This window comes from Pezoporus occidentalis, unplaced genomic scaffold (genome assembly GCF_034315485.1).
Source record: "Pezoporus occidentalis ecotype Australia unplaced genomic scaffold, CSIRO_AGI_Poc_V1 ctg106, whole genome shotgun sequence".
In the NCBI taxonomy this organism is placed as follows: domain Eukaryota; kingdom Metazoa; phylum Chordata; class Aves; order Psittaciformes; family Psittacidae; genus Pezoporus; species Pezoporus occidentalis.
Window position 1 is genome coordinate 1427950 of NW_026912843.1, and position 22756 is coordinate 1450705.

The 22756-nt window shown below is 42.0% G+C and overlaps 1 protein-coding gene and 1 long non-coding RNA gene across 2 annotated transcripts in view; one reads left to right on the plus strand and one right to left on the minus strand.

Annotated features, from left to right (window-relative positions):
• SYN2 (synapsin II) overlaps nt 1-22637 on the plus strand; it is a 174719-nt gene extending 152082 nt beyond the window's left edge. The window contains exons 11-13 of the mRNA XM_062620632.1: nt 15114-15174; nt 18914-19193; nt 21737-22637. Of these exons, the coding sequence (XP_062476616.1) occupies nt 15114-15174; nt 18914-19193; nt 21737-21872 (477 nt within the window). The 3' untranslated portion in view covers nt 21873-22637. The remainder of the gene's footprint in view (nt 1-15113; nt 15175-18913; nt 19194-21736) is intronic.
• The window catches only part of LOC134164728 (uncharacterized), a 66223-nt gene that overhangs the window by 13006 nt on the left and 30461 nt on the right, over nt 1-22756 (minus strand). The gene's annotated exons all lie outside the window — the stretch shown is intronic.

Below are 22756 nucleotides of genomic sequence, written 5' to 3' on the forward strand. Positions count from 1 at the left end.
GACATTTTTACTGATTTATCTGTAAACGCTCGCACAGACTCTGCTGGTACCCAGAGAGCCTGTGCAGGAGGGAAGCTGTGCTTTGCAGCTTGGGGTTCTGCACCTCTCACCACCCGCAGCCAGCAAACTGTGTCTCAGCTTCCCCCCGGTGGTCCCACACTACAGATCACTGTGTGCCTTTGACAGCAGGACTGAACTGTGTTGGGGCAGAAAGGGCTCTTAACGACAGGATTCAAAGCTTGCCAGTTTTGCTCTCATCAGCTACTTTACAAGTGCTCCCACCACAAAGAAAAGTGAGAGTCCCTGGGCACTTCTGGAGAAGTTCTACCTGATAGAACTACATACGGTCAAAGAAGTTGTTTCTGTTTCATTTGAAACCATGACAACTTGTTTTACTCACAACCACGATGAAAAAATATGGTAGGACTTTATGTGGGAATATGATTCTCATACGAGTTTTCCATGAGACAAGCCTGCTGTGCTTGCAGGCAATAAAATGGGGGAAATCTGAATTTCCATCTTTTGTAACCTCTTTGCATGCTCTGACAGATCTTTTGAGAGGCCTTTTTCAGACTTTTCCCCCAAAAAGCCAACCAGTAGGTGCAACTACCCAGTGAAGTGTTGTAGCCAGCGGAACCCCTTATCTCTGTCTCCATCTGTTGATAGGAAAGATCACTGCCAAAACTTCTGCTGCCCGGATGCGCAAAACCCTGCAGGTGGTTGCTCAGTGCAGGGTGTTTCATGCTTGTATATAAGAAAAGATTAGTAAAGCATCTAAGCAATGATAGTAAAACATCTCTTCAGAGCTGCGTATCAGGTCATGAAGTGAATTGTGTTGAACTGAATTCTCTGTAGAACATTACATTGTGCATGAGTATTACCATAAAATGCAAATGGTTAGGGTCATGTTAGCAATTGAAGCTAAGGAAAATCACCTGAGGAAAATGCTGTTCCAGTACAGCTCTGTTGAGACCATGTTGCATTATCCACAAAAGGACAAGGAATTTGTTATACTTAATGGAAGGAGGAAATCTGTGCACACAATATCCCTCATGACATAAGATCACAAAGAGCACAGCACTCCCAGCTACATCCTGGTTCTGGCTGATTTAAGCGAAAGGAGTAGCACCCCAGCACTAAACCAATGCACAAGGCAGAAGCAGAGAGGACGGTACTTTAATCGTTTCGAGCCTAGAAAAGCAGAATTAAACACTTCAGTTTAATTTCCTAACACTCTTGTCTAGAATGTGTTAATACCTTCTCACTCCTCACCCGCAGGGAAGTTCAGTACGATTGCACCACGTTCAGTAGAGACGAGGGTCAAGGAGCCCTTACTCAGCTATCTTCAGCTCTAAAGAGCTGGTTTGATTTAGTTACGTTTTCCCTGTTTTTCTCTTTTCTTACTCATTCTTCATTCCCTGACCCCTTACACGACCTGAGCCACAGTTTTCTCCAGTTTTATTTTTCAATGTTCAGAGAGAAAATTGAACTGAATGTGAGCATTGTGGAGATAACAAAAAGTATTACCTCCAGAGAGAAAAGCAGACCGTTGTCAAATTACCTGTTCTTGGGCTTCCATAAGAGTAGTCACAGTTCTATTACCTTCCACCTCTTGGATTTACTTGTTTTTTAATATATATATATATGGAAAGCTACTTACAGTGAGTAGCAATTTGTTTCATAGAATCCCAGCCTGGTTTGTGTTGGAAGGAACCTTAAAGCTCATCCAGTTCCAACCCCTGCCATGGGCAGGGACCCCTTCCACTAGAGCAGCTTGCTCCAAGCCCCTGTGTCCAACCTGGCCTTGAACACTGCCAGGGATGGGGCAGCCACAGCTTCTCTGGGCACCCTGTGCCAGCGCCTCAGCACCCTCACAGGGAAGAGCTTCTGCCCAATACCTGGAACCATTAATTAGGGCAAAAGGAACAAGGCCATGACGTGTAGGTTTGCTTTGTGTGATCCTTCTCAGTCTGTGCTCAGTCTACGTGCTTTAACCAGACCATGTTCATACCACCAGTTAACATCCTCCTCGACACTTTTCTTTCTGTCATGCTCCCTTGGCACTTACTTGCAGGAACATATTTTTCTTCCTCATGTCTGGAAGGAGAGACTGCCTAACAAATAAACAGACCACACTAAAGCATTCTGCATGGATGAGGGTAAATACAGAGTTTCAGTATTGGCATCTGAGCATCCTGCTGAACTGGTGCAAAGCAAATCGTTCCCTGGTGTAGTTACATCTATAGATCTATACAGGCAGCAGGAGTAATTTAAGAACAGCTTGCCTTAAGAAGATTGCTAAATGATTTCATGATCCCTAAAATCATATATGGTATATTTCTTTCTTTTAGGATGACACATAAATAGGAGATAAACAGCAGCTATGGCATCACATAGAATCATAGAATAGTTTGGGTTGGAAAGGACCTTAAGATCATCCAGTTCCAACAACCATGGCACCCAAGGCTCTGTCCAGCCTGGCCTTGACCACTGCCAGGGATGGAGCATTCACAGCTTCCCTGGGCAACCCATTCCAGTGCCTCAGTGCCCTAACAGGAAAGAATTTCTTCCTTATATGCAATCTAAACTTCCCCTAAGTTTTAACCCGTTACCCCTTGTCCTGTCACTACAGTCCCTAATGAAGAGTCCCTCCCCAGCATCCCTATAAGCCCCCTTCAGATACTGTAAAGCTGACATACCCAGATCTGTGTGGCATAATGCCTGATGGAAGCCAAGATCCTGAATAGAGCCCAGGGATTAACCTGACTTTCTCTGTCCTCTGGGCAGGGGAGCACAAAGACCCTGGAAAAAGTCTGACAGGATTTTACTGTATTGCTATGTGCCTCTTTAACTGTTTACCTTTCCAAACACATTGGTTTACCCTATAGAAACAGGGCACTATATCTTGTCAGATCTCTGTAGATACTAACTGAGCATCTTCTGTAGTCTGCATTAGCAATCAGTCAGGTTTTTTCTGTTCATTGTTTGCCTCAGAATGTCTGTAAGCATTTTGCCAGTGACCAGTGCCTACAAACAAAATGAAAGTCGTTATTGTTTGCCATTTACATGATCCATCAGCCTAAAAGTTCTTTTAAATCACAGTCCCTAGTAGCCAAAGTACTTTCCATATTAAAATGCTCATGGAGTTATTGTTGTGACTTAAAGGAAAATTAGGCAGGCAGCAGCAAGATGAATCTAAAACATCATAATCAAAACTCATAGGGAATAATGAATATTGCTGGGACGTGCACACAGCCCAGAACACAACCGCAATACCTTTCGAAGGTTCTAGAAGCCACCAGCCCTTCTGAAAGCTGTCACCTTGAAGAGGTTTGGGAATACTGAAGGGATTCTCTTGACCCCTTTTACTGCAGCGAGCGTTGGTTATGTGAAGCCCAGCGACATCTTGTGGCTTCCTCTCTTGTGGGAGTCCTGATTTTGAGAGTTCCGGATTATTTCGCATTGCAACGTATTCCAGCATACTCCAGAAGGTGCGGCACATTCAACAAGGAATTGGGCATACTGTTAACAAATATTACGTGCTCCCTGTTTTAAAATCATGTTATGCATTTATTTCATTTATCTGCATTATTTCAATATGGAATAATTTTAATGTGCTGCCTTAACGTGGACAAATATATCAGTGTATACAGATATACACACAGTGTTTAGCTGTTTCTATTTGGAAGAGGAGATGCTTATTGTAGTCAAAGTGGGGTTTTAACCTTTTAGTTATTTTCTGTTTGTGAAAATGCAACAGCTGTTATCCTTTTAGATCCTCATATAAATGTATGGAATTAAGGAAAGCAGAATTAAATAAACACATATGGACCCTGAGCTCACCACATCCCGGCAGCAGGCCACAGTGGAGGCACGCTCCGTTCCAGGAGGACTTACACCAGTCAAGTTTATCACAAGTATATAATGATGGAGGGGTTGGGGTTTTTCTACACCAAGGATGTTTTGTCCACCTTTTGAGTGAGAGACACCTATTCAGGGCAGATGTTCTTCATGTACATGACAGAGATCACAACAGAGACTCAGACTTGAACTGCTGGATGAAGGATGGCCATATATTTAAAACAGTGGCTATTTCATGACACAAAGCTTGATTTATTTGAAGTATTTGAACTTAACATTCAAGTATTATATTAAAACTAGAGTTCATGTAGGGGAATACATCCTGAGACTTTTAATGCTGACAGTAACTAAAAAACAGTGGGACAAGCACACAGATGTTGAGCAGAGATTTTACTAACAAGTTGATCGTGAAAGTTAAGATAACCTATTCTAAAACACTTACTGGGATCCTGTACCAGTAGATGGAGTCATTACTAAGGGAGGTACATAGGTATTGCTCAATTCTGTTGCTTATTTAGTCTTACAGACGTAAGCTAAATAGCTTGATGGATATTTGCTTGTGATAAATGCCTACATAAACGGTTCTGGTTGTTAGCTGTGAATGTATCCGCTCACTGAAGATGGTTAAATCAAAACACTAGTAACTGCTTATCTCTCTTAGCTTGTTTTCAATAATGCACCAAGATCTAAACAAGTGTGCCTTTACAATGCCCTTTTTGAAGGGGTCTGATGCTATTTAGACTGTAGGAGAGAATCAACTAAGGGGCATTAATAAAGGTTTAGGATTATTAGGCAGAATTTCTCCTGACATCAACAGGAATTTGTCCCTGTGGACAAGCCAAGCAAAACTTGGTAAGAGAAAGAGCTGCTCACAGAAGTGCTCTTTAGAAGAGAAGCCCAAAGGAAAAGCTCCACCAGCAAGCTGACAGAGTCAAGCTTCAGGACCAGGGTGATTAGGGTGGCTTTGGTCTCCTGTAGCATCCTGCAGTGCTTTAGCCTCAGTGCTAATAATGGTATGATACAGAAGGTAACAAAATGCTAGCTAAAACTGAAGAACAGAACAATTGTTAGTGGTTAATAGATACTTTTCCCCATTTATTATAAACACAACAACAGCACTTCTTGTCTTCATTCACACAATAAATGATGCTTTTGTTAACTTTTGTATTATCTTCTGTCAGATGACCTTCTCACCACCTCCCAGTGTACCAGTTGTATTGGCAGAAGCAGACACTATCTTTGGGAAGTCTGAAACTCCATGGTGACTACCCTCAAAGTAGTACAAAGAACAAACAGAACATGTAATGTTTAAGTCATCATGAGCCCACCGCTAGCGAGTAGCCTGTATGTTTCTAGTAGACTTGGGTGAGAAATAGCTTTTTGTCCCACAGGCATTTTTTGGAAGACTTCAAAACATGTCCTTGTCCCATTGCAGAGCAAACCCAGCCTTTGCAAAACCGAAACAAGGGAAAAAAAGTAATCCCATCCTTTCAGAACAGGCAGCGGCTGCCACGTACACAAATAGAAAAGGAAGGGTCTACCTTAGACCTCTCTGCTTTTGTCTTTAAAACCATATAACAGAATTTTGACTTTTTTATTTGATCTTGTTTTCCACCTGTTTATACTCTCTGATACTGTTTATTTCAGCTGAACCTAACAGAAATACCTTTTACTGTTTGGAGGCTTTTCCTTGCCCTCCTTTCCTTTCCCACGGGGCTGGGGGTTTCCTCTCTATTTTTTGTTATCATTCTCTGTCCCTACTTGACTCTTAAATTTGATTTCTCTGACCTTAAAATCCTAACCTGTTAAGCAAAGCTGTTAGGCTTTACTCCATGTTTAACCTGAAAGGATTCTGTCCTGTTCCCCAGCAGTCGTTGCCACCGTTTATTCTGGGGAAGGACCATGTGCTAAATATCACAGTATCACAGTATCACAGTATGCTGGAGATTGGAAGGGACCTCAAAAGATCATCTAGTGCAATCCCCCTGCCGGAGCAGGAACACCTAGATAACGTTACACAGGAATGTGTCCAGGCGGGCTTTGAATGTCTCCAGGGAAGGAGACTCCACAACCTCCCTGGGCAGCCTGTTCCAGTGTTCCGTCACCCTCACTGAGAAGAAGTTCCTTCTCAAGTTTAAGTGGAACCTCTTGTGTTCCAGTTTGTACCCATTACCCCTTGTCCTATCATTGTTTGCCACTGAGTAGAGCCTGGCTCCATCCTCGTGACACTCCCCCTTTATATATTTATAGACACTTATAAGGTCACCCCTCAGTCTCCTCTTCTCTAAACTATAAAGACCCAGCTCCCTCAGTCTTTCCTCATAAGGGAGATGCTCCACTCCCTTAATCATCTTGGTTGCCCTGCGCTGGACTCTCTCCAGCAGCTCCCTGTCCTTCTTGAACTGAGGGGCCCAGAACTGGACACAATATTCCAGATGGGGTCTCACCAGGGCAGAGTAGAGGGGAAGGAGGACCTCTCTCGACCTACTAACCACCGCCCTTCTAATACATCCCAGGATGCCATTGGCCTTCTTAGCCACAAGGGCACAGTGTTGGCTCATGGTCGTCCTGTCGTCCACTAGGACCCCCAGGTCCCTCTCCCCTACACTGCTCTCTAGCAGGTCGTTCCCCAACCTATACTGGAACCTGGGGTTGTTCCTGCCCAGATGCAGGACTCTACACTTTCCCTTGTTATATTTCATCCAGTTATTCCCTGCCCAACTCTCCAGCCTGTCCAGGTCTCGCTGGATGGCAGCACAGCCTTCTGGCATGTCAGCCACTCCTCCCAGCTTAGTGTCATCAGCAAACTTGCTGATAGTACACTCAATTCCCTCATCTAAATCATTGATGAATATATTAAATAATACCGGTCCCAGTACTGACCCTTGAGGCACTCCACTAGTTACAGGCCTCCAACTAGACTCAGCCCCATAGACTACAACTCTCTGGCTTCTCTCCTTCAGCCAGTTCACAGTCCACCTCACTACCTGATCATCCAGTCCACACTTCCTCAATTTAGCCGTGAGGATGCTGTGGGAGACTGTGTCAAAGGCTTTGCTGAAGTCAAGGTAGACCACATCCACCGCTCTGCCATCATCCATCCACCGTGTTATTTCCTCATAAAAGGCTAAGAGATTGGTCAAACATGATTTCCCCCTGGTGAAGCCATGTTGACTGCCCCTCATAACCCTCTTATCCTTGATATGCCTTAAGATGGCACCAAGGACAAGGTGTTCCATCACTTTCCCAGGGATGGAGGTGAGGCTGACCGGTCTATAGTTACCCGGGTCCTCCTTCTTGCCCTTTTTGAAGACCGGAGTGACATTTGCCTTCCTCCAGTCCTCAGGCACCTCTCCCGTTTCCCAGGACTTGGTAAAGATGATGGCGAGTGGTCTAGCAATGACTTCCGCCAGTTCCCTCAGCACCCGCGGGTGCATCCCATCTGGACCCATGGATTTATGGACGTCCAGATTGCTCAACTGATCTCTAACCCATTCCTCATCGACTAAGGCAAACCGCTCCGTCGACCTGACTTCATCTAAGGTCTCAGGGGTATAGGGCTCTTCAGGACTGCCTGCAGCAGAGTAGACAGAGACAAAGAAGGCATTCAGTAACTCTGCCATCTCTGCATCTTCTGTCACCAGGGCACCCATCCCGTTCATCAGTGGGCCTACATTGCCTCTGGTGTTAGTTTTGTCTGCCATGTACTTGAAAAAGCTCTTTTTGCTGTCCTTGACCCTTCTTGCCAGGTTTAATTCTAAGGAAGCCTTAGTCCTCCTAGCTGCCTTCCTACATCCCCTAGCAGCAGCCTTATATTCCTCCCAAGTGGCCAGCCCCTCCTTCCATGACCTGTAAACTCTCCTCTTCCACTTGAGCATACCCAGCAATTCCCTATTTAGCCACACAGGTCTCTTGGCCCTCTTCCTTGACTTCCTACGTGTCGGGATGCTCCGATCTTGAGCACGGAAAAAGCAGTCCTTGAATGTCAACCAACTATCTTGGGCCCCTTTTCCTTCAAGCAGCCTTGCCCATGGGATTTCCCCTAGCAATTGCTTGAAAAGGCCGAAGTTTGCCCTGCTAAAGTCCAGGGTTGCAATTCTACTTGGTATTCTACTAGTCCTACCACACAAGATCCTGAACTTCACCATCTCGTGGTCGCTGCAACCAAGGCAGCCCTCTACCCTTACTGCTTCAACCAGACCCTCCTTGTTAGTGAGGATGAGATCCAGCAGTGCTCCTCTCCTGGTCGGCTCATCCACCATTTGCAGGAGGAAGTTATCATCCATACACTGGAGGAACCTCCTGGACTGCGGCTGGGTTGGTGAGTGGTCCTTCCAGCAAACATCAGGGAAGTTAAAATCCCCCATGACGACCACGGCCTGTGACTGTGAGGCCTCTCTTAGCTGCCTGTAGAAGGCCTCGTCAACTTCCTCACCCTGATCTGGTGGTCTGTAACAGACACCTACAACAGTATCCCCCCTGCCAGCCTGCCCCTTAATTCTCACCCACAGACTCTCAACTCGCTCATCATCTGTCCCCAGACAGAACTCGGTGCATTGTAGTTCCTCCCGCACATAAATATGTGTTAGAATTCCACTGTTCTGCCACAGTGGTGCAGTGCTATTAAGATAAATCAGGGATTATAAGACTGCGCTTGAGTCAGCTTCTTCCAGCTTTTTTCCAGACTCCCTTGTTTCAAAGCAGGAATTTCCAGATCAGTACTGGATCCTTGTGGCTCAAGGTGAAGTTGTGTGGCTCTTAATCTGTTCGTGTTCATGCAAAGATCACTTGCCATCCATCCCGTATGTACAAACAAACCCCCAAAAACCAGACAAGCAAAATCTGTTGCGCTTTGCTTTACGACTGGAGGAGCAGATGCAGCATTAGCATCAGCCAGCCTCAAAGTCCCTGCATTCAAGGATCAAAACATTCCTTACAACTTCAAGCAGCAGCACGGGATTTTGATGCTGTCAAGCCCCAAGGGGTCCCTTATGGTCCAGTTACAGAGAGGTGTCTGTGCACACTGAGAAAGGTGTAAGGTAGCTGCACACTTCTAGATCCCTTGTGCCACTTGCATTTGCCTGTCCGTGTGGTGTCCGCTGCTTTAGCACACAGGGGGAGCTCTCTCCTATCACATAGCCCACGCATTCCTTCCTTGCCTGTTGGAAAGAGCTGCTCGAGAGCTGCTGAGCAGCTGCATGCTTTTAATGCTTCCTTTGCAAAAACAGAAGTTGAAATCTGGCTTCTTCAAGCAAGAACTGCAATAAAATACGGCTGCATCCTTGTCCATTAGAATTCCTGACTGGTTGTGAAAGGGACCTAGGTTCAGCAGGAGATGCTACTTAAGAAATTCCTTTTCCCTAAAAGTCGACATCCTGCTTCTCTAGAAGGCTCATCTCTGCGCGGTGGGATTATTGTTATTCAGCAGCATAATAGAAATTAGGGCTGAAATGGACAAAGGGAGGTCGCCTGTGTGGGTATCTCAGGGACAGTACTGGAGCCGTGAGTCCATACCAGGGTACTCATATTGATACCGTATGTAAGAATATTCAAGAAGGAAGCTGCTTCTAGGAAGTAGTCAGTTATCTGGCAATGGAAAACAGTCTGCAGAATCTAAGTTAAAATACTTTTTGGTGGCCTTTTTCAGTGCATTTTGTAAGTACTATTCCAAGTGAAAATGCCACTGTGTCTGCTCTTTGCAGCCATTTCCCTTCTTACTCAGAGGCAGATCTTGATAGGTTTTGCACAGGTAGTTTGGGAAGTTGCTAGAGCCATGGTTGAAGCTGCTCTAAATTTGCAGGTTCTTTATCACGACTTCAACATGAAGAAACCTTAGGCTGGCATCTGTTTTTCTGAGAGTATCTTTTCCATGCAGATTTCCTCAGTGGAGAAGGGCAAAGCTGAACACTGGTACTCCAAAAAAACCCATAAAAAGCAGAAGCCATCTGCTCTCTGCCTGCCCCTTTGCATAAGGTGAAGGTGACTTCTTTGAAGGTGTTCCTTACCACCTCTCTCCACTGTAACTGTAACTGGGTCTGATTCACTGCCTTCCCTAGTCCATAGGGAATATATAATGCAATAAGTAGCAAAACCTCTGTAGTCCTGCTCAGCACCACTGCAACACAGCGAAGCAGATACATCACCTATGTGATCACCTATTCACCCGGCTGCTAGGTACGGCTGCTGTACTCACTACACATTAGATGGATAAAGCAGTAAGCAACAAGGTGCCAAGGAGTTTCTTATTTTTGGATATTTCCTATCAGAAAGCCACTTCAACATCTCACTGCTTTGCTAAATTATACAGCATTTGCTCATTTCCAGTTTTACTCAGTTTCTACCCCTTCCCCCTTGGTTCATGTTGTCCTTTAGTCTAACTTATTTTGTCCAGTTCTTCACCACGACAGTATATTTATAAAAAGCAACTGTTCTGCAGTCAAGCCTTCATTTTGCTAGACCGAGCAAGACATATGTTTCCAAATGCTGTAGGGATAGGCTCTTCCATCTGCCTGGTCAGCTTACCTTCGGCTTTTGAGGAGGGGTGATGTCAGTGACACACAGCATCATGCCTAACATCTCCTGGAAATATTTCACTGAATGTGTGATAAAGTGCTGGGGTTTTTCAGTCTTTCCCGTTAGCTTTCAGTTGGTGAGCTCTGCATTTCTGACAGATGCATTTTACTGGGCCATAAATAAATTATTTTGGACATAGCATTTAATTTGCTGGTTTCTTCATTTTTAAACTCTGCTGATCAATGATTTCATTGTTTCTTTAGGATATTTTCGTCCTGCAGTCTTCCAACTCTGTATCATCTACAGCTTTTAGTAGCGCACACCTGGTTTTTCTGTGCCAGCTTGAGTTCAGTTATATCCTTCTCATTACTTTTCCTTCAATAACTGTGTATCTCCTCAGTAGTTATTTCCTTACCCACAGTGTAATTCCCGTAGTATTAGTGCTTAAGCTTCTCCAGTGTAACTCGTACATTTCCAGTTGTTACAGATACCTGCTGTGGAATCCTGCATGTCATGAGTCAGCTGGTTTTGATTTCTGAGATGAAGAATATCTTGTTGGACCAATATGAGCCCAGGAAGAGCTTTGATTTTTGCCTCCATCTCATTTTTAGCTTTTATCCCACCTGGCACCTTGCCCTTGCTCCTGTATTTATCATAATCTCTGACACTTCAAACATTCATTTACTATTGACACCCTACTTAAATTATCTGAATTACCTCTCTCCTGAGCAATCACGTTTTTTCTTACTTCTCCTGTTACTTAATTGTTTCCCTATTTATTCTGGTTCCTTTATGAGTTGTAACTCAGTTCATCTTTTGGCAATTCTTAGTGAATCCCTCTACTTCTTAACCTGAAAAGCATGACTTTCCCTTCAAATATTGAAATACCTACGAAAAGCTTCTATCATGGCATTGCAAAGAAAACTAAACAGAACCCCGAACCAATGATACAGGCTCCAACTACAGCCCACAAAATCTTCACATTCAGCCAAATCAAAATCCATTTTTGCGGGACTCAGTTTAGCATCTCTTTTGCCCAGGGGCTGTTTTTCTGCCAAGTTGCTGCTTTTGCTCCCACCCATTTCCACATTCTTCAGACTATTCAAAACTCAAGTATATATGAATGCAGTCTGCATTTATATAAATATACAAGGTAGAAAAAGAAGTAATGCCACTGATGAGATTCTAATACAACACGCTTTGAAGAACAAACAGTTCTTTCCTCCAGCTCTACCCCTAAAATTTAAAGGAGACTGAGGTAAGTGTGGAAAGGAAGGAAGTGCCACGGAGACATCTGGAGACATCTATCTTCTAGATAAGTAGTGGGGTTTCTGCTTTGGCTATAATTAACTTGGCTGATATTCTCAAAGACCATTATGCAACCAAAGCATCAATTGTTATACCCAGAGCTGAGAAATCACTATGGTATACTTGCAGCAGTGGCTTAGAGGTTTCCATAAGTAAGGTTGTATTTCTCTTTTAGAACAGCTGTATAAACAGTAAATCCCCTTGGTAAAGGAGAGCTTCCATAATCAGTTCTATATAGTGTTACTATCAACATCAGCAATCCCTTCTTGTTGGGGAATTTGGATGTGATATGAAAGTTGTGTTGCATAAAATGAAAACCAAAAGGACTCCTTACAACAGCAGTTACCACACCTCACTTAGGTAATCCTAAACATACTAAACACTGTCATTTCTGTCTCCTGTGTTACTAATTCTGTTCTTCAGCATCCGAATAAGAATCTGTTCAGGGTCATTTCCCATGATAGATGCTGCATTCTAATCCTTAATTCCTGCAGTGTTTGAACTAAGCAATAGGCAAGTTCGTAGATCAGAACTGCACTACAGGAAAACATGTTTGTGCTAAAAGAAAGAGGGAGGAGGGTGAGCTTCTAGGCTGGGCAACAAAGGGAAAAAAGGAAAGAAAAAAACCCACGAGGGGTGAATACATCTGCAGGACAGGTCTAGTCCAGCATCTCTGTTCAGAGAGATTGTGTTGCCTATAAGGAGTTAGCAGCTCTTACAATTACATTGGCACACCATCTTGGAGAGGTGAGAAGTAACAGTCTGTAGTTAATTTGCCAACAGCTGGTGTTTTAGAAGAAGCCTGGATTTTATTAAAGGCCTTGGCTCAGGGCAGCAAACAAGACTGGTTCAAAGCCTGTCTTTAATATCAAGTATCAAGGTTTCTGACTGTCTGAAAGAGGGACTCTTGAAAAGGCCTGGATTACTCCAGACCACTGAGCAACCATGAGTAAGAGTTCTCAATTAGGAATGTAATGCTAATGAGTCTTTTTGGGTCAGCCTGGGTGGGTTGGCTAATTAGCCAAAGCAGTATACCCATGTGATTGGCCTGGAGTGTGGGTGAGGTTCCTGGAAGCACCAGGTGATAGATGGTGAAAAAAAGGGATGTGTGGGTGGTAAATCAGGACAGCTGCAGTGAGTGGCTGGTGAGGGGAAGCACATCTTCAGCAGCGCCTTCCGAGTGGGGAGGTAAGGAGTGGCTCTGTGAGGGTGATCGAAGGCTTCATTTAGGAGAAGATGATTTCTGTGTAAGATGGAGAGATATGCAGGTTGCATGATGTTGCCGTGTCAAGTCAGCGACGTGGCGTGTGCGATAAACCCCAAGACCAGGGCGAGAGCAAATGGCAGGTTTGCTTCAGCCTCAAGGCATGGAGGAGATGGAGGCCCTGCAGATGTTGTTTTACTGTTAAAGGAGATGTGAATTTAAACTGCTTCCCTCTGGTTTCAGTGTCTGAATAAATAATGCGTTTTACCTACAGAATCCTTTAGTTTTGTTTTAGTAGAAGAATAGCAACACTCGGATTCGCCCTAGTCACCCTGTGGCAGCACAGAGAGCCCTGCAAAGGGTTTACAGCCTTTTGCAAGGGTAGGAAGTCTGTCACATGGGGATCAGAGTAATGCTCCATATGAAATTAGGCATGCTTTCTAACAGAAGTTACATGATCTGTTTGGTCCTCCAGAAAGAAACGCTTGGATGTCCTTAGGCCGAGGTATTAACGCTTTCCCTTTAAGGGCAGGCTCCATGTGTCACACTCCACCACCAGAGATGAGCACTCAGATGCCCTGAAGGCTGTGTGGAGGCTGCCAGGAGCCTCAGAACAATGGTACTAGAATATGAAAGGAGTTATCTCCTCCAGGGCAACTTTTCAAGGTTTGGAAGAATCTGGGTTAATTCCCCCAGTATCCAAGGAGTTACTGATGTAAATGCGTATTGTTTCAGCGTGCCACAACTGCATTATACAGAACAGATACCACAAACACTCAGCCTGAAACATGCATAGGATAGAATGGCACCTTTACATGTGGCTCAGAAAATTAGAGGAAGGAGAGAAACAAAACAGAGCAGACTTTGACCCACACTAAAGCACTTTGAAATTTTCTAATGGCTGTGTCTTTTCCTTATGAAATTTTCTTCTACATATCTTCATCCTTACAGTGATGCTTATCAAGGCCAGTTAATGTAAGGATCAGATTTCACCTCATTCATTTTATAGTTGTCACTTCTACTCCTCATTTAGTCTTAAGAAGGTTGGTAACTGAATAATACGAGTTTTGGACCTACCCTATGTCCTTTTATTTGTGTAGTTAAAGCAAAGCGCTTTGGGACAGCTGCATAGGATAGTGGTGTTGTCTTGTGGCATTTATAAAGTGCAACTTCTAGGCGCTGTGCAGGAGTTCACATCGCTGTAAGTTTCATTTCTATAGTTCTAAGATCAAATACAAATATACCAGGAAAAAAAGCCCAGTGAGCTTTGCAAGAAACACGCTTAATTAATTTTACATTTACTGTTTAATACATTCTGGGATTTTTTCCCTCTTGACAGATGGCAATTTAATTTCTGAATCCTTAAAAATACCCCAAGCTCTCCAATGAGTTAACATATTTCACTTTTCAAACTATTAGAGATGGGCTTAAGACAAAGTTTGGATTCAAATAGCGATGTTCCCAGAGGGTGTTCTGCTCCAGGGTTTTGGTTCAGGCCCATCTTTTCCTCTCGACAAGTACACATTTGAAAAGGATACTGCCAAATAAATCTCCTGGTTTGAAAAGTTAAGTATTCCATGTGTTTCTAATAGCGTGTCAGATGGAGTAGCATGAAGTAACTTCAATTATTTTTGTTATTTGTCTATGGGTTTTGCTTCCTTCTTTCATTTTGCTTAGCAAAACAGCCAACCTACAGTAGTCCATCTCCCTGCCCATTTACAGTCAGTGAATCAAAGCGAAACTAGCACTAGCAAACAAATCTGTGCTAGTGCTTCCAGATGAGAGTGAATGCAATTAAAAAGAAATTATTCCTTAAATTACACAAAAGCATTTGTCGAAGTCCATTTTCTCTTCAGTCTATCCAAAGAAAGCAAGCAGAAGCAGTAAGAGACAGGAAAGTTGTTCAAGGTGCTAGGAACTGAAGAAAGACTGTACACAAATGAGGTAAGATTTGAGAAGGCACTCCTTAGATCATGATCATATGCTGCAAAGGGAAAAACAAGGGGGTTTGAAGAACTTGGCTTTGGATTAGTCCAGGATTCATATATCATGTCAGACAGCAACTAAATTAGAAAATGTTATCTGGAATAAATTAAAAGTATATGTTGAGCCTCAACCAATAAAGAGATTTCTAATGGAAATAAAGACAAATTAGCAGGGAATTGGAACTAAGCTACTCTAATTTTTTTTCATTTTCTTCTCTTCTGTTTTCCAATGTGTTTTCCAGAGTGGATCACTGAAGGAGCCAGAGCCAAACAAAATCCCACCTCAGCGACCACCACCTCAAGGTTGTTTACAGTACATTCTCGACTGTAATGGCGTTGCAGTAGGACCAAAACAAGTCCAGGCTACTTAAATAATTGAGACTAAAAGCAAGGGTTAAAGCAAAAAAAAAAACCAGAATGAAAAAAGAATCAAACACCCAATCTTAAAAGCAAACGTACCAGTTTTGTTCGATTTTCGCATTGTTTCAGTGCTGACCTGGACTGTGTTTTTTCTATGCAGTGTCAACTATACCGTCTGGTTGTTTACTTGTTCATGTCTGTGCGTGTAATGCTTACCTACCTTTCTCTGTAAAATCTGTGATTTCAGGGCTGTTGTCAACAGTGTACAAAGAATGTGCCTCTTTAGAGCCCAGTGCAACTGACGTTATGGATGGTTAGACAGTATTTTTGAGTATTCTATATCGTTAAGTAAAATGCCACCAGGTTCAAATCGAAATACTTTTGCTTACTCTGTGAGTGTGTGCACACTGTACTCATAGCCTTTATTTTTTTGTGCGTGTGCATGACCTAATAGATAGGTGATCCAGAGATATTTTTAAAAGTCTAGAGTCGAATTTGCTGGTGAGGCTTTTTATTTATAATTTTATAAAGTTTATTAACATTTGAGTTAGGCGCAACTGGAAGTCTAATATTTTAGTGACTCCGTAAGATACAGTTCTTCCCAAGGAATATTTAAAATAGCTTCTATTTTACATACTGGTATTCATATTTTTAGTATTCTACATTAAATTATTAGCTACAAAGCTATGTAAATGGGCCACCTATGTGCAATATCTCAGTGAAAGTGTGAGTATTTTATGTATCCTATTTTGATTAAGTAGTACCTTTTGTTGTTATTCTGAATTAGTAATCAATGGAGATTTTTAATGAAAACTAATGCAAAGACTTTCAAAAATCTGATGCTTACCTAAGTGTTAAATCCCAGATTATTTGGTGGGAAGTACCTCAAGGACTGTTAAACTTCCTGTAAGAGCTCTTTTTGTTTCAAGCACTGAGATGTTAGGAGATGGCAGACCAACCAAGGTTCCTTTAACCAGCTGGGGATCTTGCCCTTTGGTTGGAATGCAAGACAAAAACGTCAGTGGTTTTCTTTATCAACTCAGGTCTCTTACTTTAAACCTAGAAATATCCAGATAGCGAGAAAGAAAATTCAGTCCCAATGTTATCCACATAAACAGGGTTTATAGTCATTGCTTGACAAGAAACATGGCAAAAGACTCGAGATGCCTGACGACTGCTGGATTTTCTGTAGGTAAATGATTTCTGCTTTTTGCATAACAGATTTGAACTGTAGCATTATGAAAAGTGCACAGGCAGGCAGTTGATCTGCTGTGAGAAGTCTGGCCTAGGCTCACAAGCTGCACACCGCTAGCATACCAGAAAGCTTAGTTGCAAGTGAGCCACAGAACTATAATTTGAATCTTGAATATGTACAAAGATGAGTAGTGGCCATGAGTTTAGTGCAAACAATTTTGTTTAAAGGGAAAACAGCCTTATGTTGGACTTCTGTTTTCCCTACAAACACTGGAAAAAATTATCAGTGAGACTCATCATTCGTAGTGTTTCTTTCATTTGTACAAGCTGGCTGGTAAGATGAGAATTAATTATTAGCTATTTAAATGTTTGTGGTGAGTGCTACTGTTTACTACCTATCAGTAAATTACATGAATATTTTGCTTTAGTGATCAGCATTTGTCTGGGTCAGTGATCATTCCAATGATGGCATTGGCTATTTTGGTCTATATTAAGAAAAATCCACTTAGAATCAGGTTCACAAATCCTTACCTCCAGACACCGTAAGAAGGAATAAACCATACTGCCCTGGGGTGGAGAAATGAATCTGATGATTGATTTTCATTTAAAGCAGTTGGTATTTTTTGCATGTAGTAGTACAAGTATTCACAAGTGCTTTTCACACGACACTGGTGAGTTGTGTGTGCAAAGAAGAGATGTGTGTTTCAGATAGGATTTCAGCTTGTTGACTGTAAAGGATTTACAAGGGCACACACGATTACTACATACCACAGACGAGAAGCAAGCCAAAATGTCTCTCTGCATGTAAGCATGCTTAGGTGCAATATTGTGGGTAACAGGGAACAGATGTTTTACAGTGTAGGCTTAATGTTCAGTTTTGTTGAGTTATTTTTGGTAAAAGTTTCTTTCATGATTGTTGCCTTTTGTACAACCCAGCTGCAAGAAAGTGAGCAAATGCTGGAAATGTGACAGCAGTATATCTTTTATGTGAAATATCTTGTACAGCTTAATGTGCAATAAAAGAAAGTTATATCTGTCTTCAGTGTAAAGTTTCTGGCATTCAAGCCTGTATGTACAAGTGGGGGAAAGAAACCTTTCTGGGTTTCAATACTGAGTGAAAGGAGACTAATAAGAAAGTGATCTTTATTAAGATGTTGCAAGACCATGTTATCACCTTCAAATATTTCCTACAAAAGCGGTTCAAATTAATAAACAATGAAGGCACATTCCTTAACATACAGTACGTGCTATTTATCTTTCTACACCACAACACACTGCTACAACTGTATTAAAACTGATTGAAGCATTAGTACGTGCTGTTCCCAGACATACACACTGGAATCTCCTCTAGCAAGTGGAGAGCAAACTATAATAGCAATTTCCAAAACCCAAACCCTAATAATGATCACGTATTGCAGCCGGACTTTCAGAGATGAAGGGTTTCTTTTAGAGATGTCTTTTACTTGCACTAAATATCTGCGTAAGACTAAATATTCCCCACTGTTCAGAACATCTAGATCAGTTGTCCTCTATAATATTTACTGTTCAGCAAAGCTCTTGCCCCGACTGAAAACTGTGATTCTGTGAAAAGTTATCCAAACAAACTGCTCAGGATTTCACCTTGTCCTTTTTTACCCCTTGACTCAGATGTCCTGTGTGCTTTGTCACACGCGAGAATATTCAGTTAGAACAGCTGTCAGCCCCCAAAACCACATGCAGACATCTGATCTAAGAGCAGCATGCCCGCTGATATCTGACACAGCACTATCTCAGTCAGAGAGCAGCAAAAACCACCCTGTATGATGATTTAGCATCTTTCAGCTGTGGGTTTCACAACCTAAATCTCTACTACATGCTGTAGTTTCACACTTAATACAGTATTTTGCCAATATATGTCCTTCTCAGGGGCAAGATCTCCTTGGTAAAGAATTAGTAATGACTTTCTTGTAATGCTGTTAACGTATTTCACTAAGGGGTTAAATAAGTTTAAGTTAGCAGGAAAATGTCAGTATAAAGTTCTTTTACTGCTATAAGAGTGAACCTAAGGGGAGCAAAACAAATGATTTTGAATCTTTGGAGGAACAAAACTGCAATAACTACACAGAAAATAGGAGCTGTATTGCTGAAATAGGTATTACCTAGTATATTCGATTATCTCATGGCTTCTCCTTGTACTGAGACAAAGTTATACGGGGTGTAACTCCATTGATTTTAAGTCAGTACCACCACTGCTGGGATAATTTGGTGCTTCTTAGTGATGTTAAGAGTGAATCATAGGGGCTCCAAACAAGTTACTAATGTACCGACTGTGATTAGTTGTATTGCCTACATGAAACTGCAGTCCATGTTACTAGAATTTAGAATAGAATCGAACTCAAAAGTAGAGTTAATCACTCTAGTGAGGATTATTTTAAAGTGTTGGATATGAGATCTAATAAGGACTCTTTGATACTATAACATTATGAAGTTTTTCTTGTACTGAACCTAGGGGGCCCAGTGCAACCCCAAGGAATGCAATCACAAAGCCAGGAGCCATTGCAGCCCCAGCGCATGTACCCCCCTGGGCAGGCAGCAAAACCCTCGGCTTCCCAGCCCCAGCGTCCGCCCGGACCTACAACTCAGCAGCCACGTCCCCAGGCTCAAGGTCCTGCCAGCACCCGGTTATCAAAGGAAGCAGAGCCACAGCCACAGCCAGCTCCACCTCCTGCTCCACAGCCTGCTCCACAGCCTGCTCCACAACAGAAGCCTCAGTCTCATCCCCAGCTGAAGTAAGATTCACTTTATCCATTTTCTTTTTTTTTCTAATAACACAGATTCTGTTGCCGTAGCTGTAATTTGGGAGTTGGTCTTGTATTCAGGATAAAATGTACAGGTGTTCCCAAGTCAAAAATGAGGTTAAAACATTCCAGAAAGCTTATTCTCTGTGTGTGATTAGTAAGACAGCATCATTAGTTATATCCTAAGCACCACACAAGAGTTCATTTATTAGTAGCGCAGTTTCTGCCCCAACTGGGTCTCAAAACTCATCATCTTTCTCATATTTGTTGTCCTCTTTTCATGTCACTGACTCACAATCTGGGTGTGCTGTAAGCCTGCACAGAAAAAAAGGAAGTCTTATCTATGTAAACTTTTAACCCTGCAGTCGCTGAGACAACAGATTCCAGTTTCAAAGGCCTGTCTCAGAAACAATCCAAGTGCACACGCTGGACGCTGGCTGCCGAACTGTGCTTGCTCATGGTCACACGTTGCTTGTGGCTGTACACTGCCACTGAGTGCCCGGCACAAGCAGTTCACACCCGCCCTTTTCAGCCCTTCCACAGGAAGCTGCCTGTAGTTCTCTCACTTACTGGAAGAATCCTTAAAGCACAGCATCCTGTTGTTGCTGTATCTCACCAGTCGCATACTGCAGTAAAGAGTATGGGAAGGATCTGGAGCTGTATCTCCTCTTAACAGCCTAAACCCAGCCAACAGAAAACATGGGGAGGTGTTAGCAGTGATTTGTTGTCTTTCAACATAGCAATCCTGACACATGCTATTGCTGGTAGAGTCACAGACACATTCTACCTCCTATGGTAAGTACAAAGGCTGGTGTGCAGTCTTTGTTTTAGCCAGGTAACACAGATCCCCTTTTTCCACCCACTCACATGCTTATACCTGTGTGAACCACTTCTGAGTCCTCACCTGAGCATAATTCAGTGGAAAAGATGTATTAGGGATCAGTATGCAAAGATGATTCTGTTTTCCTTGCCTTCCCAGGACAGTGTACTTCTTTATTCTGTTTTATGATCCTAAAACTCAATTCATCCATTATTTAAGTATAGGTAGAAAACAGGAAGGTCGGTTTTCTTAAGCAAGATGGAGACTACATTATAGTTTGAAATTTAACTTGTGAACTTTTGGCATTTAAGAAAACCAGTTAAGAATGAATTGTAGCACAAACTGCTTCTCAGCTTTGTCCCTTTCCTTTAATTCCTAGTTCAAATCTGGATTCCTTTTTCTCTTCTTCAAACAGGAGAGAATACTCTCTATTTAAAATGAAATAAAAAAGGAGAAATGAAAGTTTTTAAGATGCAAGCCATAATAGGAGTAGTTTTCCTAACTTTCAAGACTCAGATCTCCTGCCTGTAGGATTAACTCTATCTATTTGCATGTGTATGCTTTGTATTCACCCACATGCTGTTGCCTAACCTGTATGTACATGTTATTAATCTGTGAATAAATATTTAATTAGGCTACTTATTGTGTTACTAATCAAGTCAAGTGCTGCTTCCCACCCTCCCTCTTTCAGGGAGCACAAACAAACATTTATCAGTCTATTCTCATTAGCACAACTATAATTTATGAAAAACCTAAACCGCCTGCAGCACTGTTTGCTGTACATTATTAGTTTAGAGGGAGAGAAGCTGCAAACCATGAAGAGTGTAAGAATCTGAATAAATGTGTCGGTTTTACTATAGCCAAAACTCAAATCCTATTATAGAACTGAGATAAAACCAAAATCACATTAGTTTTACTAATGCATGGGTGCCTTGGTAAAAAGATTACAACTCATTAATGTTTTCTATTTAAATTCAAGCCTACTTTTTAAATATTGTTTTATCTGACAAGTCAGGAGTTAAGGTTTTAAGCTTCAGATATTTTCTTTCTTGTTTCTTGTTTGGTTCATGCTTACAGAAACTTAGACCATAGTTACATGCTAGCACTAAAAACCCGAATAGCATTGCTAGACTAGCTGCTCATAGACAAGCAAAATTGTATCTGATTTGGGGTGTTTTCTTAAAGGCATAAAGTGTCATTAAGTCTCCATGAAGGTTCAGCTATCAAACACATATACAGACAGAGCACATGACAACTTCAGGATTCATTTTTCAAACTCTTGCCAATGCATATATAATTTTTCTGTGGCTATAACTGTTTGCAGCCTCAATGAACACAGTTGTTAATCATCCCGTGTTGGGTGGTGATTTGGATTTAGCAGGCAGGCCCACGTTTTCCTCAAGTACTAATCCACGTCATCCAATTTACTGGCATACAGTGTTTCAGGTGTGTAAGAAAAGCAGCGTGTTGCCTAAAGAAAAGGTTATCCTCTTAGATCAAATGTGGAGGGAAGGTGCTGTGTGGCAGCAGCTCTGTGTGCTATACTGCTAGTATACTGCTCACTATACTGCTTGTGCTGGACATGCACTTTGTTCATATGCACACTGTCTACATCTTACGGGCATTGCTCCTTTTCTCATCGCTTATACGAGTTACATGTGGGTGGACATAGACAATATGACCATGCAAAACTTGTTGCGTTTTTGTCTTGCAGCAAGTCGCAGTCTTTGACAAATGCCTTCAGTTTCACAGAATCATCCTTCTTCCGGTCGTCTGTGAATGAAGATGAAGCAAAAGCTGAAACTATTCGAAACTTGAGGAAATCCTTTGCTAGCCTTTTTTCTGATTAGCCAGCTCCACCTGAACGCAGCCAGCATATAGTCTCAAAACTCTGTGGATGTTGCCTAGGTTTTGTTTTCCCTGTGGCAGTACTTTCTCTACTGTGCTAACTGTTGTATTAAGCAATATGTTAAACTTACAGGAAAAAACAAGTTAAAAAATAGAAGAAGGACTGATGAGATACCATTCAGGAACATGTAGAAAGGTATAGAAAGAAGGAAGGGTTCTATTGCTAACACAGAATGCTGAATTCTAAGGTCCTTATCCATTGTAATATTGTGGCCTTACTGTGACTATATAATCCTATTTGAGACTCCTTTGTAGAACTGTGTTAATAAAGCACTGAGTGATGGGGTTCTCCTTGCTTTAACCATTCCCAATGCATTGCAATGCATGTGTATTTTGTGTGTAAATGTTTTGTACTGCTAAAGGATAGTCTTGACTTGTTCTTGCCTCCCAAATTTAGGAGGCAATTCACACTGACATTCTTGTCAAGCCACAGAAATAATGTGAGAAATTGAAGCAGTTTCTTCCTCCTTATACAATCTTTCCATCAGCTGGTTGTAGACTTCTGATGTATTGCTGAGAGTTACCAGTACACTAACTTAATGTCTTAAATAGAGTGTATATGTACTACTGTATCGCCATATGTCTATTTAAATTTATTTCCAAATTGTAACCATAACTGGGTTTAGTTGCAAAGAATATGCATGATGTTACCCTTATTTTTGTGAACACCTTCTAATAAATGTAAAGTCCCATGCCTGATTTAAAAATATGTCTTCTACAAAGCTTGTTTCAACACCACTATATATTGTCTATTTTGACTGGTGCCAAAGGGTAGCTTTATGATTATAAAATATTTGGACACAAACCACAACTATAAGAAAATAAA